General features: G+C 37.6%; 1 protein-coding gene across 9 annotated transcripts in view; it reads left to right on the top strand.

Annotated features, from left to right (window-relative positions):
* The window catches only part of FBXL4 (F-box and leucine rich repeat protein 4), a 67,019-nt gene that overhangs the window by 1,073 nt on the left and 46,038 nt on the right, over positions 1-19,908 (top strand). For 5 of the 9 annotated variants that reach the window (XM_070556720.1, XM_070556717.1, XM_070556718.1 and 2 more), the window contains exons 2-3: positions 15,611-15,728; positions 16,370-16,953. In XM_070556720.1, coding sequence (XP_070412821.1) covers positions 16,442-16,953 — 512 coding nt within the window. In that variant the 5' untranslated portion in view covers positions 15,611-15,728; positions 16,370-16,441. The remainder of the gene's footprint in view (positions 1-15,610; positions 15,729-16,369; positions 16,954-19,908) is intronic. The other 4 variants (XM_070556722.1, XM_070556716.1, XM_008519407.2 and 1 more) reach the window with 1 other exon arrangement.

Here is a 19,908-nt window from a genome sequence, read left to right as displayed (position 1 = left end):
ATATTAAGTTCTTGGGGGAAAGGCACAGTGTACTTTTCTTTCTAGTGGCAGTGTGCATTACCCCATAGTAATTGTAATGACTGTGTAATTGTTCATTGAATTGGATCCTTCTTTCCATTTTTCCTTTCCGAGTATCAACTCTTTTTTTGTAACTACTGTCCCAAATTTTGGCTTTTCTGAACCCTGCATTTTCATGGTCTTCCCTTCTGTAATGGACCTGAAAATCGGAGAGGTCAGGTCAATGTAAGATGGTTAATTCCTTTTTACTCATGCTATGATCCAGTGATGCAATTGTAGTCGTCTGTACAGTGGCATCTTAAAATATTGTTAACTGTCTATCTTTTGCTTTCCCTGTGGTCGGTTAACAAAAACTGCTCCTTCTTCCTTGACTGTTTTGGTTTCAGTGCCTCATCCTCTTAATTTTCCCGTGATCAGCATTTCTCTGTCTTAACTTCATGGAGCTAATTGTCGTGTCCTCTTAAAAAGACTATTGGACACATGAATTGTATATAAATATCCACCTTTGTTTTCTTCTAGCACTTTTAATGCTCCTATTTTTCGTATTTAAATCTTTAACCTACCTCAACCATATTTTAGTGTGAAAAAGGAAATAAGGCTCTAACTTTTTTTCCCAAAATTGTTAGCCAGTGACTGGGATCATCATTTGTTGAGTGATGTTTTTTCCTACTGATAACAAATACTGTATTTATTCTAGGCTCTAATTCTTGTATATCCTTGGGACTTTTTCTGAACTGTTATTCAGTGACCTCTGGCTTCTGGTGCTAATGCCATGCTGTTCTTATTACTCTAGCTTTAGAATGTGTTTTAATATCTAGTGATTTAAATACTGCCTGGCATATTGTAGATATCACTAAATATTTTGGGGATGAATAAATTTAGTGGGGGTAAGTTGATTTCCTTGTTTTTCTCCTTTCTTCCCTTCCTTTAAAGTTTCTTGCCTATTGTCGAAGTTCTATTTTTCAGCTTGCCTTTGCCATGGTCAGTCAATAATTAACCATTGTTAAATAAATTCCCTCTCCTGTTAACTCAGAACTCCCCACGTAGAGTTGCTCCTCAAGAGTTGTACATAGAGAAGCAGCTCAATTAAAAATCTGCATCTCTCTTTATTTTATTGAGGTCACATTGGTTTATAACATCATGTAAATTTCAGATGTACATCATTATATTTTGGCTTATGTATAGACTGCATTGTGTTCACCACCAAAAGTCTAGTTTCCATCTGTCACCATATGTATGTGCCCCTTTATCCCTTTTGTACCCCCTTCCCCTCTGGTAACCACCAATCTGTTCTCCCTATCTATGCATTTGTTTGTTTATCTTCGACATGTGAGTGAAGTCATACAGTAATCCTTTCTGTCTCTCTCCCCTCTTTTTTTTTTTTGGTGAGGAAGATTGGCCCTAAACTAACATCTCTTGCCAATCTTCTTCTTTTTGCTTGAGGAACATTGTCAGTAAGCTAACACCTGTGTCAGTCTTCCTCTATTTTGTATGTGGGATTCCTCCACAATGTGTCTTGATGAGTGGTGTGTAGGTGCCTTTCCTGGGATCAGAACCTGCAAACCCCAGGCTGTCAAAGTGAAATGCACTAACTTAACCACTGCATCACTAGGCTGGCCCCCATACAGTAATTGTCTTTCTCTGTCATACTTGTTTTGCTTAGCAAAAAACTCTCAAGGTGCATCCATGTTGTCAAAAATCACACAATTTCCTCTTTTTTATGGCTGAGTAGTATTCCATTGTATATGTATATATATATACCACATCTTCTTTATCCATTCATCCATTGATGGGCACTTGGGTTGCTCGCAAGTCTTGGCTATTGTGAATACTGCTGCAATGAACATAGGGATACATAGATCTTTTCGAATTAATGTTTTCACATTCTTTGGATAAATACCCAAAAGTAGAATAGTTGGCTCATATGGTATTTCTATTTTTAACTTTTTGAGAAATCTCTGTACTGTTTTCCATAGTGGATGCATCAGTTTGCATTCCCACCAGCATTGTACGAGGGTTCCCTTTTCTCCACATCCTCTCCAATACTCATTATTTCTTGTCTTTTTAATGATAGCCATTCTGATGGGTGTGAGATGGTATCTCACTGTAGTTTTGATTTGCATTTCCTGACTTTGCATTGTGTATTAGCAAGTGTAGTGTGTCTCTCCGCATCAGCTGTGACTTGGGACATTCCGTACCTGGTTCTAGCAGCTCTACACGATAAATGCCTGTAGGAGTGATCCCTGAGACCGCTTCACGTCCATTTGTATTTTACCATCCCAACTGGACATCTTAAATATAATGAATTTTCAGGTGTTGCTATAGTAGATGCTTTGAAACTCTATTTGATTATAAAGTAAATGTATGTCTTAGAAAAAAGAAGTCAAGTAATACAGAAATAGCCAAAGGAGAAAATGAAAATGTCATGTGCCCACCTACCTTATGACCCCATTTCCCAGAGATCATCTCTATTTAATCATTTGTTCTTTCTCCTTCCAGACATTGAAAATACATGTGAATAAGTCTACATAAGTTTGTTTCATAAGTTGCAGTGTATTATCTATAATTTTCTATAACTTCCAGTCAGTAATAATTGATGAGCATATTTCTATGTCAGTGCATATAACATTATCTTTTTAAAGTCTTTTTGGTATTTCATTGTAGGAATAACCAAAATTTATTTAACCAATCCCCTGTTCATATTTACACTATTCCAAATTTATTTCCATTACAAACAATACTACAGAGATCCTTTTTGTATGTATGTATTTGCATGTTTGTTAATTTCCTTAGTGTAAGTGCTTAGATGTGCAATTCCTGGGTGAAAGGCTACATACATTTTAAAATATGATGGATTATGGAATATTGCTCTTCAAAAGGTTGTTGTAAGAGTAAATTTATACAGTTTATAAGAATGCTGCTGCTGCCACGTCATTGCTGAGAATTGTCAAGGATCTGAGATTTTACCCTACTTGCAAGCTAACAGTTTCGTGGATACTGGCAGAAGACATGAGACTCCTGGGTCAGAGACAAAGCAGAGCAACAACGGTAGCCAGAGTATCACATTTCTTGTGGTGCTTCCTTGAGCCCCAGTTTCTGCAGGGTGATGTGACAACGGCCAGATGACTCTAGCACATGTAGTAGATTGCATTACAGGAAAGGAACCCTGAGCTTAGGGAACCTGACTCTTTCATAATGGGCTGCAAGTAAACCTGCTTAAACTCTGCACTAGAGAGAGATTATCTTTATTATGCTGGGTAGTAAACAAACCTGCCCTCTACTCCAGAAGGAAAGCTGTCTTTATCTGCAAAGGATGTTTGCTATATAAACACCCTTGAAAAGATAGTCTGGAACAAAGGCCATCAGTACTCCTGCTTATAAGACATGCAAACGTGTGAGAGACTTGTGAAGAATTGTCTCAAAACAATTACTGCTAAGATGATACAGTCATTTTGTACATTTTAGTAATTTTATGGATGGAAACTTTTATTATTGTTGTAATTTTGTATTTCTTTGCTTATTGATGGAGTTGAATATCTGTAAATGTTTATTGGCCATTTGTAATCTTTTGTTACTCTTTCATATTCTTTGCTTAGTTTTCTGTTTAAGTGTTCCTCTTTTTCTTATTAATTTGTGGTAACTCTTTACATATGGTAGCTATTAATGACTTGGTGTGCCATTTGCTAGAACTTTTTCATAATCTCTTTATTTAATGCTATTTCTGGGAGCTTTTGCTATATAGAAATCTTGTATGTGATATCATTTCTGTTATTCTCTTCCTTTATGGTCTGAGTTTACACCTGAAGATTATTAAAATACTCTTTGTACATATTCTCTAATTGGATATTTTGTATCATATATTTAGATTTTTTAAAAATGCTATAGTATTCTAAACTTACTTTTAAAAATGTCTGGTCATTTTCTCAAAACATTTATTTTAATAAGCTGTCCTTTCCTTGTTGTTTTGACTTAACACATTTTCATAACATGCTGTATCTTTATTTATTGTTTTCTCAAAACTGGAAAATCAGTAAGCAAAATATATTAGTCTCCTGTGACCAGGAATTTGGTTGATTTCATCCTTATAGATTACAGAGATGGTTCTTAGTGGATTTTAATCTTACAAAATATAAAGTATCTTTTTCTGCCTTGTTTAATGATTTTTGCCTTGGACTCTACATTGTCTGACATTACTGTTGCTATCTCTCAGTTTTTTGTGTACCGGATAGATCTCATTGTTGCCCATGTGTTTGTTTTCAGCTATTCTTCATCATTTTGCTTTACTTGCCTCTCCTATAAACATCAACATCTTATAGCTGGACTTACTTTTCCTTCCAGTTTTCCCCTCCAATTTGAAAGTTTGCCTTTATTTATTTATTTGCATTTTTAAAAAACTTTATTTTAAAGATAATTATAGATTCACATGCAATTATAAGAAATAATGCAGAGAGATCCTGTGTTTACTTCACCCAGTTTCCCCTTATGGTAACATGTTGCCTAACTGTAGTACAATATTACAACCAGGAAATTGACATTGTTACAACCCACAGGTCTTATCCAGATTTCATCCGTTTTACAGACGTGTGTGTACGTGTTTAGTTCTCTGCAATTTTATGTAGATCTTGTGACTACCACCATAGTCTAAATACAGAACATTTCCATTATAAGGATCTCTTGTGCAAAGGGGTTTATCTTTTTCCTTTTTTTTGGTGAGGAAGATTGGCCCTGAGCTAACATCTGTGCCAATCTTCCTCTATTTTATGTGGGATGCCGCCACAGCATGGCTTGATGAGTGGTGCTAGGTCCACGCCTGGGGGATGAACCTATAAACCCTGGGCTACTGAAGCAGAGTGCATAAACTTAATCACTATGCTACTAGGCTGGCCCACAAAAGAGTTTATCTTTTAATAGGAAAATTTAACCTATTCATATTTCCTTTTTTTCTCCCCTTTGCAAGTTTGGAAATTTTAAAACCATCTATAAATGACTTTCTGTTGCTCTCACAATTCCATTTAATAAGGTGGGACCTTGACTCCTTGCTTTCCTCACATTCTTGGTTTTATTGATTTGATTTCTTTTTTTTATTACTTATCTTCTGTTTTTTTCTCTAACCATCCTTTTCAACTTTACCAGTACTGTATCTATAATGATTTGAATTTAACTATAAGGTCACTGATTACTGGAACATTGTATCTTCCTCTTTAAAATTATTTATTTTAATTCATTTGTTCTTTGACTAAAATGCTTTCTTGAGTAATGTTTTCAAAAAGAGTTATGGGAAGTACACTTGCATGTCTAGAAATATTTTCGTTTTGTTGTTTTCTATGTGAATAAGAGTTTGAGTCAGCTCTTTTCCTTTAGAATTTCCAGAATATTGCATATCTTCTAACATTTGCTTGAATTTTCATCAGCTTCAGTCTCTTCTTGAATCTGTGTTCTGGGTCACCTATCATTATTTTCATTTTTAACTTATTTTGACCACCATCTTTTTAATTTCTGGGAACTTAAAAATTTTAAAAAATTAGCTTGTACTTGTTTTATGGATCCAATACCTGATTAATTCACACTAACAATAACAGTAATTACTTTAAAATGATCCTCCTATATTTTTGCATTAACCATTATTGGAAACCCTTTGCTCTAATCGCCCAACTTTTCCCGCATCTTTAAGATGACTAATTCTACTCGTATATATAAATGCGGAGCTATATTCACTATATTGATATTGTTCCTGGTCAGGAGTCTTTGTGAAGTCATGAAGGTCACTATGCTCTTTTCTGGCCAAGTAGTTCCCTCAGGCCAGCTGAGTGGTTGGGGCTCTGTGATCAGGCTTTGCTCTGCGTGTAATGAATGGGTAGGACATGCCAACTCGTAGCTGTCTCTCAGGGTGTGCTGATGAAGAACAGATTGATAAGCTAGGAGGCCCATAAACAAGCCGATGCTGGAGTTTCAGATCTTCTACTTGACTTATTTTGGTCCAAAACAAAGACTGAAGACAAAAGCATGTAGAACAGTTCCGTCACCCTAAGAATTCCTTTGTAGAATTGCTACCCCTTTCTAGTCATTGGAATCAACCCTGTCTTCTCCCCTACCTCCCTGGCAACCACTGATGTTTTTGCCTTCCCTGTAGTTTTGTCTTTTCCAGAGTATCGTGTAAATGAAATTGTTTAATCTGTAGCATTTGGGCATGGCTTCTTTCACTTATAAAATGCATTGTAAGATTCATCTGTGCTATTGCATGAATCAGTGATTCATTCTTTTTTGTTACTGAGTAGTATTTCGTTGTATGGAGGGACCACTGTTTATCCATTCACCTGTTGAAGGACATGTTAGATGTTTCCAGGTTGGCGTGATTATGAATAAATCTGCTATACACCTGTGTTTGAATATAGGTTTTCAATACACTTGGGTAAATATCCAAGAGTGGTATTGCTGGGTGGTTGGTAAGGGTATGTTGAACTTTATAATAATCTGCCAAACTTTTCCAAAGTGGCTATACCACTTTGCATTCCCACTGGAAGTGTTTGCAGTATGCAGTTTGGTAACATCTTAAAATTTGATTAATCCGTAATTAATGGTTCCTAGATTTAAAATATTAAATACTGTCCATCCCAGGGTTTACCTTTTGGACACTATGCCTGCTACTGCTCTTAAGTAAAATGTTTGCTAGGACCCACAAAAATGTGGCATAAAAAATGATGATTAGACTTAATAAAAATGGAAAACTTTTCTGTTTAAAAGATATTATCAAGTAAATGAAAAGGCAAGCACAGACTGGGAGGAAATATTTGCAGAACATATATTTGATAAAGAGCTTGTATTTAGAATATATAAAGAACTCTTACAACTCAACAAAAAAAAAAACGCCTATTTAAAAAATGGTCAAACTAGACATTTCACTAAAGAAGATACAAATGGCAAGTAAGGACATGAAAAGATTCTCCACATCATTATTAGTCAATTGAGAAATGCAAATTAATACCACAAGATACTACCACTCACCCACTGGAATGGCTAAAGACTGAAAATATTAACTGTTGGTGAGGATGTGGAGCAGCTGGAACTCTCGTATATTGCTGCTGGAAACGCAAAATGCTACAGCCATTTTGAAAACATTTTAGCACTAGAAACAATCCAGGTGTCTATCAACAGGGGAATGGATATGTCCATACAATGGATATGATTCAGCAAGAAAATGGAACAAACCACTGACACGTAATAACAGGGATAAATCTTAAAGATAACGCTGAGCAGAATAACCTGGACACAAAGTACATGCATATTTCTCTTACATGTGATTCTTGAATAAAGGACAATCTGATTTATAGTGACAGCAAGCAGATCAGTTTATTCCTGGCCCAGGGAGGGCATGGATGATTGGGAGGATGGACATAGTCTATGTCCATATCTTGGTTGTGGTGTACACTGGTCTATGTCTTTGTCAAAACTCATTCAACTGTGCACTTAAAATGGAGTACATGTTTTGGAATGTAAATTATATCCCAAAGTTAATTTAATAGTAATACACCATTTTAGTTAATTGTTCTTTTAGCTTGAATGGCTGACAGTGGCATACCTATGATCTTGCACTAGGATTTTTGTTACAAAGGCTAACTAAATTCAGTATATTTTTATTATGTAAAGTGCTCTTTGTTTTAACATACAAAAATGTATAGCTAGAATTCGGCTAAAGTAAATTCACATTTACTTTATGGTTTTTAATAGCTGGAGAGAGACATTATTTTTTCTCTTTAGTACATCCATTAAAATTATCCTCAGTCAGAGGCCAGCCCAGTGGTGTGATGGTGAAGTTTTCGTGCTCTGCATTGGTAGACCAGGTTTGCAGGTTCCAGTCCCGGGCATGGACCCAGCACTGCTTATCAACCCATGCTGCGGCAGCATCCCACAAAAAACAGAGGAAGATTGGCACAGATGTTAGCTCAGGGCCTATCTTCCTCAAGCAAAAAGAGGAAGATTAGCAACAGATGTTAGCTCAGGGCCAATCTTCCTCACATGTACACAAAAATTATCCTCAGTCAAGTATTCCTAATTTTTAATATTCTAGGTTTTAGTTAAATGTACATTGTACATCTCCTAAAGACTTAGGGTTATTCTAAATTTGTAGTCTTCCCATTCAGATGGTCTGTTCTTACCCATGGTAAAATACAGATAATATTAGCATAGTGGCATTTTATCTAAGGTGCTTTGTATTATCATACCTGTCTAATTAGAAACATGTCCTTCCTTGTCACTTTGTACCTTGGGCAGGAAGAGCATTTCTAGATCCATCTTATCAGAAAATCACCATTCACTTATTCTACAACTCTGCTTTTTAAAAAAAAAAAAAATGATTCCTTAATTTCTTTTTCTTGCTGCTAAAGGTTGCTTATGAAATATTTCATAAATTTATATATGCTTGTTAAAGTCTAGGCAAGAAAGAGGAGAGAGGAAACATCCTGCAGAATTAACTGTTCTCAATTCCTAGTTTAAATTGGTTCTCTGTCTCATCCCTTGTTTTCGGACGAGTTCATTCCCAGCTCGACTTCTTAGGTGCTTCTTGCTTAGTCCTTGCCAGTTCTTCATTAACTCAGCAAGAGTTTTGAAGAGCCCACTGGGTTCCACCTTTTTTGTATTTTTGAAACCTATTTTGATTTGTAGAAGAAAGAGACGTACTGCTTATCTCTTTGGTTTTCAAGAGTTTTCCTTGGCCTTTAGGTTTTTCTTTTTTCGATGCAAATAATCGATAACCAATCTATAAATCACAATTGGGGTGAGTTTATTATGAGCCAGATCTGAGGACCATATAGCCTGGGAGAGTCTTTTCACAAAGGAATGGAGCACTCTGAAGAAGTGGGGGTGGGCAGAGTGGTTATATACTGTCAAAGAACGTGTATCACGTATGATAGGAGTGTCCCTTTTACAACATTCACTTGAGGTTGCCTGGCCCGTACAGCGATTCACATAGCAATTGATGAATACAGCAGGTAGCAGGTCTGTGGTCTCCAGCTGGGTGGTCACAGCAGGTCAGCAATCAATTCCTAGCCTAGGGAGAGATGCTTATCCTTAAGGAAATGCCAGTGTGGGGGAAGTTACATCTTTGTTTATCTTAAAGGGCATTGTTCTTGTCTTTGGGACATAATAAATACTTAAGGCAGATATACAATTCATGCTCGATGGCCATGTCAGGCCCTTTTGGAAAAACAAGGTCAGGCCAGGCCTAATTAGTTTGACACCAAATACCCCAGTATATCCTATTGCTTGCCATTTATCTATCGCTTCCTGTTTGTTTCCCCTGCCTTCTCCTTAAGCTTTATTTGCCTGGATTTTCAGGAAGCTCTGAAGCTGGGAGTGGGCCCAGTGTCGTAGTGGTTAAATTCGCAGGCTCCGCTTTGGCAGCCCGGGGTTTGCAGGTTTGGATCCTGGGTGCAGATCTAGCACCACTGGTCAAGCCATGCTGTGGTGGCATCCCATATAAAGTAGGGGAAGATTGGCACAGGTGTTAGCTCAGTGACAATCTTCCTCAAGCCAAAAGAGGAAGATTGGCAATAGATGTTAGCTCAGGGTCAATCTTCGAGATGAAAAGCAAACCAAAAAAACAGCAAAAAGAGAACTCTGAAGCTGGACAGGAGGCTCTGTTCTCTCTGTTCATTGACTTGGTTCAGTGAAGGACTCTACCTATTTATTCTAGATTGGGGCCTTGTTGATTAAAAACTATAATCATAATAGAAATATTTTGATTGGAGGAGAATTTACATAGAGGAAGACAGAGGCACATAAAGTTGTAATATTTCGTCCCCAGTAGTCTTCTTCCTGATACATGTTTTTGGTACACACATTGGAATGAAATAATGATGATGAAGAAAAAGGGATGCTTTTGCTGACACTTGGCCTGTGCTCCTCCCCAGCATGTCTAATACCAGAAGTATCAACCTGTCTTTTTACACCTGCTCTTATGTGATTGCCTCTCTTGGCCTCTCTCTTCCCTCTTGCTCTTAGGTTATCCTTTTTTTAAAGAACTTCTTTTCATTCATAGTTTTTCCAGTTTCCCATAATCACCCTATGGTCTTGATATAGATTTGGGACGTTCAAAAAAATCCTTGTGAGAAAATAGCTTTCTTTTCCCTCTCCAGTCACCTCTTTCATGAATCTTTCTTTAATTTCAATCAGAGTTTCTTTGTGGCCAAGATCAAGTGTCTTATATCTTCAGGGGCTGCTTTTGTACTAACAGAAGTTATAACTTTTTTATGTTCTCTTTGAACAGTAAAATTTCAATATATGTACTAGTCCTTATTGGATGGTTTCAAAAGTCATACATTTGATTCTTAGCTATTGTGTTTCGGTTTTTGTTATACATTTTTTCCCTCTTTTTCTCTATATCAATACATGGAAGGTTTTTTGCCTCATTTTTCTGGTCCACGTATGCCTTATCTTGAAGAATCACTGGTTTCATTTCTGTGTTTATTTTAATCTTCTGCTGCCATCAACTCTGCCAATTTTCAAAAAACAGAACAAATGTTTATTGAGCATATATTAGCATGTGCTAGGCCCTAAGGGTATAGTTATAATTAAGACACATCCTCTGAATTTGAGGAATTCATAGTCTATTAGGGTAGAAAAATATCTTAGCATGTAAGAAAAAGTGAACAAAATGTAAGAGCAAAGAAAAAGTGTGTGATGGATAAGGTCTGAACCTGACCTTAAAGGATGAATAAGAGGGTGCGAAGCAGAGGAAGAGCGAGGGCGTTCCAGAGCAACCCAGCCTCGGAGGAAGACTTGAAGATGCTGAGATGTGAAAGCAAATGTGCAAGTGAGGGCGAGGTAGATGTTCTGGTGGGTCTACAGTGAGGGTGGTGGGTGCGCGGGAGTGGAAGGGAGTGGGGAAGGCTGGTGCCAAGGTAGATGGAACGTTCTTATGTATCATTTTAGCAAAAAGACAGCCATCCTTTAATGGTACCTCTATATATTTGAGAATGAGGAAGAAGAAGACCCAGGGAGGAGACTGAGCAGAGGTCATCAGAGAGGCGGAAGGAGATAGAAGAGCATGTGGTGGCATAGAAGCCTAGAGGGGGCGGGCCAGGAAAGAGGACTGGTTATGAGTGTCAGCTGCTACACCAAATTCAAATATAATTCCACTCTTCTCGATTGATAGTTTCCTCCGTTCCCCAATGTCTTGATTTCTAAACTCCACCAGAAAAGTCTTCCTCAAAATAGTATCTCCCCATCAATTTCAACAGGATTCAGAAATGGTAACATTTAAAGTTCAGTCTTTACTTTTGATTGGTTACCTCGTTATGCGCTCTGTTATATTTTGGTACTATGCTGCCAAGCTGCCTAAGCCCTCGATTTTTCTATCACTTCATTTGTCTTGTCTGTGTGGGCTATTTTGCAAGTAAGTATTGTGTTATGACTTGCCTTCAATATCTGGCTGTGCCTTATTGCCTGTCCTTTCTATCTTTCTGTATATCTTTTGACTTTAAAGTGAGAGTGCTCTTTTGAGTTTTAGACTTGTTTTCCTGGTTAGATCATCACACTGTGAACCTAGCCTTTGCGTTTTCCTGGCTCGGGTTCATTCCAATTGCGTCCTTTTGTTTAGTTCGTGCAAAGTCCTTTCCCTTCCTCCTTGTTCCTCTGCCCAAGCACAAGCCGTCTTCTCTGCGGTTCCTGCCATCCTGCTTCTCTCCGCCTCATCGACTCCCCATCTCACTTCAAATCTCAGTAGTAAACATATGTTCTCCCTTGTCTGTACCTCTTAATTTCTCTTTTCCACTGTTATTGCTTTCTCTGTAATTGTATTATTTAACTTTGTTAAGCACTTTATAATATGAAAGATGTGGTTGAAAGTAAAGTTGTATTATGATAAAATCATGTCGTATAAAGCAAGTTGTTTCCCAAGGAGTCTGAAAGTCTCATGATACAAGTTAAAATGGCTGTTGTTTTGTGTTCCTTGACTGTGCTGGGATAAAAGTTCAGTGTGTTGCAGAGAATTTCTCACCTCATAACCATCGTTGATAAGTGATTGGATTAAACAGCTAATAAAATAAAGATCACCCTATTTCTAATTTTGTTAAATGGAAAGAATCTTTTTATGTGTTTTGAGTCTTTAAAATTAGTGTTTTGAGTGAACTGGAAAAGAAAATGTCTCCCGAAAGGTATTTTTTTATAATCACCCTTCTGGGTAAATTTAGTGTAGCAGACTAATATTTATTTATCTGCACCAGGTGGGAAAAATCATTTTGTCTTTGAGTCCCGTTCTCCTCATCAAATGGTTACTGTGTCTTTTGCATTTGGTTCATTGCCCATTGGGATATTCATTGGTTATCACAGATTGCCTCCATGCCTTGGCAAAAGTCCAGGCAGTACATGGACAATTTGGACTTCTCATTGGTCGTTGCTGCCCACATGAGTCCTGAGACTATGGGTCTATTCCCTTTTTCAGCTTCATTTCCCAGGGAAAAGAAGAGTGAGCTATCCTTTCTTCTCCATATGTTCTTCCCCACCCCCAAAACACTTTCATGCATCATCTTGGTTGGAAAGGAGTTTAGAATCAGCGAAGGATGTTAACAGTGGGTTTGCACATTTCCTTTTTTTATTTCTGTGCCTTGTTTATTTTCAAAAACAGGTTTTAACTTCATTACATTCTTTCAGATAGTATCGCTGGGAAAAGAATAAATATATTTGCTTTTTCAGTTTACTATACACTGCTTTTCCTTCTTTCAAAAATTTCTTGTGTCGTTTTTAGCTTTACCTCACAAAAAACGAACTCTAAAGATTATTGTTATCCATAGTTGGAAGATATAAAGCATCTATTTACATTTCTGCACTGAAGAAATTTGAACATGTAATACATGTATCTACCATTTATAACTCACTTTTACAAATGTTGCCTCAATGCAAAATTTTGCTTAACTTTAAAACAGCTTAAAAATGATATTGCCCGTATGACAATCTTGCTACTTTTGATATCCCATAACCTACAATAGTAAAAGCTAGCTGGGAAACAGTTACAAAGTTTGTGGCTTGGTGTGTCAAATAGAATTTGACTTTCACAATTTGTCTCAATCTTTTTGCCAAGAATCATTGTGAAAGTTCACTAAATGGTGGTATCTTACTTTATGGATGTTTCTTTGGTTTTATAAAACTTTTACTTTCTGATAAGTGGAGTTTTATAAAGAAATTGAAAGACGCCTCGCTGAAGCCGTTTATAGACCGTGGAGTGAGAAGTGATGTCCGACAATTATGCTGTCAAACTCATCCATGCACCTTGGGAGATAAAGTTTTCTGTCCTTCCCGCGAAGACTTCCAGCAATAGCGCAGCCACAATCTTCCAGATTAGCTCATCTCTCCATTGAGTTGGATACTTGCAAAGTGTTATTTCCTGAATTTTATTTTTGCAATTTAAGTGTATTTCATTAATTCTTTTAAGAAAGAGAAGGACCAAATAACCTCTGTGGAACATAACGCTTCTTAATTTGCCTAGGAGCCTATTTTGAAATAAAGTATATATGGTAAAAGAAAGAGCTGCATCATTTCAAAATTTGGTGTTAAGGATTTGAGATTTGTGCAGCTGCAAAATATTTTTTTGTTTGACAGATTTATATTTATGGTGGATGAAATGTTTGAGTAAAGAAGTGATATACTAGATAATTACTTTTTCCTGTGTTTATAATATGACCTATTCTTCAGCCCTGGGTGTTACACTTCCTGAGGTGAATCTTGCTCGTTGATTCATGAAACATCAGCACTAGGAATGTGTGCTGCAGAAACACCTTGTTTATTTTGGTACATGCTTTGTTACTCTTCTATAGCAAAAGTCTTATTCAGATTGTTCCGTTATTTCTTATTGGTGGGGTGCGAGTTCCTCCACAGTCTACCTACTGACTCCGCCTCATCGTGGTTCCTGTTCTCTCATGGTCTGAAAGTTTTCGCTGTGCTGCATCTTTACTGTAACTGTACTGTGACGTAACAGTGTCGTCTGTTCAGTGTTGTGGAAGCATCCCTGCAAAGAGGTCTTCATCTGCCCCCACCAGGTCCTAAAGGTTTACCAGTTCAGGACTACTTTTTCTTTTTACATTTTTTGGCTTGAGGTGGGGATAATAAAGCATAGGGTAGTGTGAATTTAGGCCCACACTATGCATGGTACTTGCCTAGCAGGGTTCTGATTTCCTCTGGTGACTTTCCCCCATTGCCTAAGTTGATGTCATGTCTCCTTGGACTTCCTGGCCAGTGAGCTAAGCTTTCACATTCCTGGTTTCAAAGATAGGGTGATCTTTCTTAAGTTTTGGCTTTATAAAAGTCCTTCCAAATGTACCCTGTGGCTTGAAATAACCTCTCTGCATAGGTGTTAGAAAGTTCCCTGATAACCATTATGGCCTATAACTGGTTGCATGAGTCATATCAGCTTCAGCTCCTGCTCTCAGCTCTTTGACTTTTCCTCTTTGTTTCTCACACCTTGAATTTTCCTCATTTGTTTCAAGCTCAGGTCTTTATTTGCTGGTTTACTGGTTGTATTTTGTCATTCATTTCAGTGTGTGTGGATATGGCTGAGATTGAGAGGCAGAAGGATGCTGTTATGTAATTTTAAATTATTTTAGCTCGGTATAAATTTGTTTGTTCATCACCTGTCAACATGTCAAATATTTGGTGCCTACTGTGTATTGAGTACTTTGAGAAATCAAGATATTTGGCTAGATTCTCTCCTTCAAAAACTTGGTCCTGATGTAGGCCCTTGTAGAGCTAGGGTATACATTTGATACAAAGATGGTGCCAGTAGGTGCCGGAGAATAGCCTGCTTATGTGGAATAAAGTGGTCGGAAAAGAAATGATGAGGTAGTGAGACTCGAGGTAAAACATGAAGAATGTTTAGAAGTTGACTGAATTTATTGGGTTAGACAAGAAGAAATGGGGCTAGCTTGAGGATAGCCTTGAAGCGTCAAACCAAAGAATTTAGATTATATCTTGTGGTAAGAAAAAACCATGGGAGATTTTTGAGTGTGAGGGACATTTAATGTTTTATAATCTTAATGCTAAAGTTTTGAAAGCCTAGCACGTTTCTCTATGAAGAAAAGTTGGTACATTCTCCTTCTTTACTTAGAAGTTAAACTCGAGACTTTACAGGTACAAAAATAAGTATGTTGATTTCCCTGTTTGTGTAGACAAGAGGTTACCCACTCAATGCGGACAGGGATCAGGCATGTGTTATAAACTAGTAGAGCTGGGTGGGAACAGCAATAGTGGCCTCCGGAAGAGCTCAGGCCTCTTTTCACAGGGGTCCTCTCAGTTGTTAAAGGTTGCAAACTAGTCCAAATTTAAAAAAACACTGTTTGGCCCCCATAAAATATCTGCCAGCATAGTATGACCCATAAGCTATGGGTCTGCAACCTCTATATAGAAAGGGTTCATTATTGTATTTTTATTACATTCTATCCTAAAATTTAAAAAATATATTATTTAAAATTTTCCACAAAAATGTGACTCATTCAATTAGAAAATGCTGTGTCTAAGAAGTAGCTTTTTATCTATGATGATAATCTTTTTGGGAGATTTGACTTACTAAGTTGGAAATAAATTATTTTCTAAAACTCTTGTCTTACAGGTAAAAGAATGTCACATTTCAACTTTTGTACCTGAAATGAGCATGCAATTTTCAAGCCGCATGGATGGATGCCAACTTTTGCATTTCGTGTGTGTGTCCTGTGACCATTCTATCTGGAGTGAGTGATTTCTAAGAGTAGCTGGCAACAAACCAGATGCCAGCCAGCCAGGGACTGCCCTAACAAATAATGCTAAGGGTTATAAATTAAACACTGTCTGGTGATCTGTGATGTGTAAGGCAGTTAATTTAGCTCGTCTGGATTAACCGTCAGCTCCAGAAAGCTATATTCCCATAATGTGAAACATGTACTTAGTGTGTTTAGAAGTGAGTAATAATTAACAATAGGGAATTATTTACTAAAACGTGAAATTATAAAATGCCTAAGATTCTTTTGGATTTATAGTATTTCAGCAGTTCACCATATATTTTAAATAATTTTAATTTTAAAGGTTCAAGGGCTTTCTTGAAGGATAGTTATAATTTTGTATAAAATAGGACTTTTTGGATCATACATCTTCCATTGCCTTATAATATCAGTTTTGCTTCCCGTATAGCATAAAATTGTATTCATTTTCAATATTTAGGTTTCTTAAAAATACATTACATAAATTATACCAGAGATTCACATTTACAGTGAGTTTTGTTCCTTAGTTTCATTCTGGGAGATTACATTGAATAAAAACCCTGTTTATTAGCTTCTTCATGCATTTTTCTGCTTATTTAAATTATTTTACTTCACCAAGCCATTCATTTTTTTAGAACATCCTTCAAAGAGTTCATGCGTCTTACTGAGGACACCTGACCTTTTGAAGCTTCATAATTCACATCTAGATGTCACCAGTCTTCCCCATGTTAACAGTTCTGACTATGTTTTATTATATATGCCTTTGGCGCCGAGCCAGGACAGCTACAAGAGGAGAAATGATGAACAGCCATAGACCCATAGAATCAAACAGCCGGACTTCCCCTCTCAAGGCAGAGGTGGTCCAGTATGCCAAAGAAGTAGTGGATTTCAGTTCCCATTATGGAAGTGAGAATAGTATGTCCTATACTATGTGGAATTTGGCAGGTGTACCAAATGTATTCCCAAATTCCGGTGACTTCACCCAGACAGCTGTGTTTCGAACTTATGGAACATGGTGGGATCAGTGTCCTAGTGCTTCCTTGCCATTCAAGAGGACACCGCCTAATTTTCAGAGCCAAGACTATGTGGAACTTACTTTTGAACATCAGGTGTATCCTACAGCTGTTCATGTTCTGGAAACCTATCACCCTGGAGCAGTCATTAGAATTCTAGCTTGTTCTGCAAATCCCTATTCCCCAAGCCCGCCAGCTGAAGTAAGGTAAGACTCATTTTTTAATGACCAAGTTACATGACTGAAAGGTTTTGGTTGTTTTAATATTGGAGGTCTTTTTTTATTGGAAGCATTGTCTGAAGTAATTTGAACAAATTTGATTTGTAAACAAATCTGATCATAGTATCTGCCCATTTTTCTATTACTTGTTGATATTATCAGTTTTTAGGTCTTTCTATGACTTTATGAGTTCATTCATTCATTACATATTTGTGCATTACCATTGCTAAGCATTGTTCTAGGTACTGGAAATGCATCAGTGAACACTTAACAAAAATAGACAAAATCCTTGCCTTTATGAGCTTATTCTAGCGACAGAGCAGTTTGTGGGCACCCGTTAAACTGTAGGACCCCGGCTGCCAGTGGAGGAGGAGTGGGGCCAGGGATCAACTGCCACCTGACACACTGCATCCTTGAAGTCCCTGTCCCCTTGGCTCTAAGGGACACCTCTCCAGCCCACCAGGACAGCAATGCAGAGTACTGCTCAACTCAAGCTGGAGACTGCTGGTATAATCTTTATCTGTTCTTTTCAGAACTACTTTGATAATTCATTGTGAACAATATTATTAATGAATCAATTTTTTTAAAACACAGAAAACCAGCGTCCTTTAATATACAGCTTTTTTTTTTTTCCTGAGAGGAAAACAGTACTTCAGATAGGATCCTTCCTTATGTGAGAATTCTTTTATTGGACTCTGTCATTCTTTGCCTCTTTCTTACAGAGTTACTTACTTTTTTCCTAAAAAGCTGAACAAATTTGGGGATGAGATCTAAGAAACATGTAATGTCTTTCTGCTAATTGAAAACTTAACGTCTGCCTAACTGATTTTGAATATAAATCATGCTCGTGGGTTCCTAGCTGAGACTTGTAGTGTGTGATTGGGATTAAAGTGACAACTTTATTTACAGATGTATCTCTAATTTGCATAACTGATTTTTAGCTTTATTCCACAGAAAATACCATTAAATTTGAAGAGAAAAAGAATCTAACCAGTATATATTATTGGCAGAATAATAAAGAACTTTTTAAATTTTACTGATTATGAAATCAATAGATGTTTCATTGCTTGAAAAACTTGTTAGAAAATACCAAAAAAGAAAATATACAGGAAAAAAAACCCCTGCAATTCTTCTGCCCAGATTCAGTAACTATTAACATTTTGCGAATTTCTTTAGACAGTCAGAAAGATTAACACCTTCTCTGCCAGTTCACTGCCAGGAACAAAACAGAGAGGCAGACAGACCTGGCTCCTGTTCTTTGAGTTCACAGGCCAGCCTGGAAGACTGTGATATCGCAGAGAGCGTCTGTTGTGGAGGGAAACACTTCATCTGTGGGGCTCAGAGAGGCCTTCCCTGAGGAAGAGACGTAACTGAGACCAGAGGGTTGAGGGATTATTTTGGATAGGAAAAGTGGAGAGAGAAAGCACAGGCAGAGGTGAAATCCTGAGGTGAGAGCTTGGTGTTCGAAGAAGTGAGGAGAGTCCAAGAGTGTAAGAACCAGCTGTTGAAGGGCTGCAAGCGCAGGAGTGGCATTCTTAAGATCTAGACTAGTGGTTTCCAGACTTTGGGATTTCCCAGAGCTTTGGGGTCCAGTTTCCCAGAAGCAGACCTGGAGAGGACTATTCTTGTGCAAACGGTTTGTTATGGAAGTGCTCCTGGAGAAACTGGGCAGGGAGTGGGGAAAGTGCTGGAGGGAAGGGAAGAAGTCAGGCCAGGATGCAATGTCACCTGAAGTCCCTGTCTGCCTGGAGGCAAACTTGCTAGGGAGCTGGGCTCTTACACCCCTGCACCCATGTGTCTTGAGCTATGGGCTGAGGAAGTAGGAAAAGGAATGGAAATCTTCCAGGCACATTCCCCTCTGGATGCAGAGGCTCCAGGAGCCCAGGCAGTTCTCTGAAGAAGGCTGCATTTGGAAGCCCTTAGGAGAAAGCAAGCAGGTCTGGAGGGTGGGCACACAGAACCCACCAGAAGATCTGAGCGGAGCACAGGTAGGGAAAGTTGGCTACGATAAACTAGAAAACGTAATAATAGTATAATAAAAATTAGAGGACTGATATAGGGTTTTCAGATTATTTACTCTGCTAAGTAAGCACACATTAAAAAGACAAACAAATGAAATAGCAACATCATTTATCATCACCATCATTTCATAAAAGAAACCTCAATTTCTACTGATAAACTAGCAGATCAGAATCTCTAATAAAGAATGGCTGGCAATTTTACATGTATACGTGTACATGTATATGTGTGCATATTTTGATATATACCAATGTGTTCCTTATTTTTCACATTTAGTAATAGAAAGCTTCATCACACGCAATTGTTTGGGACCCACTGGACTATACTGCCTATTAAGTCATCGAGCACATGGTTTTATGCCCACCTTCAGAGTTGGCAAACAAGAGTGTGTTGGAGTAGCTCAGGGGTATTTTGCAGGAAATAGACTTGAAGTCCCAGAACATTCAAAGTTTAAAAGCAGTCTTCCCCCATTCATCTGGCTGCATTTCTTTGTTCAGTGAGTGAAGTAGGAAAGTTATAGGTAGTTCTATAAGATCTCAAAGTCTTCTGACACCTTCCTTGCCTAGTGCCATATTAAGAGAAAAGAAAAAAGGAAATATAGAGTGTACTGGTCCTGAGGATAAGATCTTAACGGATGCTTGTATAAGAGTCAGAAAGTCGCCTAGTGCAGGGTTCCACGTGGGAAGAAAGAGACAGTGAAAAGAGAAGAAGAAAATGACAAAGTCAGATCAGATTGAAGAAAGTCATTGGAATAAACTTATTTGGGGATAAAATTTAGTGGTATGGATCTTGGTTTTTTTGAGTGTTAAAAGCGTTATAACTATATAATATTAAAGTTAAGAAAGCAGGGAAAGAAAATGTGGCTGTCACAGAGAGAATTTGCTGCCAAAGGGAGTTGCTTAAGCAACGATTTCACAAATTGGT

The sequence above is a fragment of the Equus przewalskii genome, chromosome 9, assembly GCF_037783145.1.
Source record: "Equus przewalskii isolate Varuska chromosome 9, EquPr2, whole genome shotgun sequence".
Taxonomy (NCBI): Eukaryota; Metazoa; Chordata; class Mammalia; order Perissodactyla; family Equidae; genus Equus; species Equus przewalskii.
Note: the sequence above shows the minus strand (reverse complement) of the source record. Positions and strands in the feature narration are given on the sequence as shown.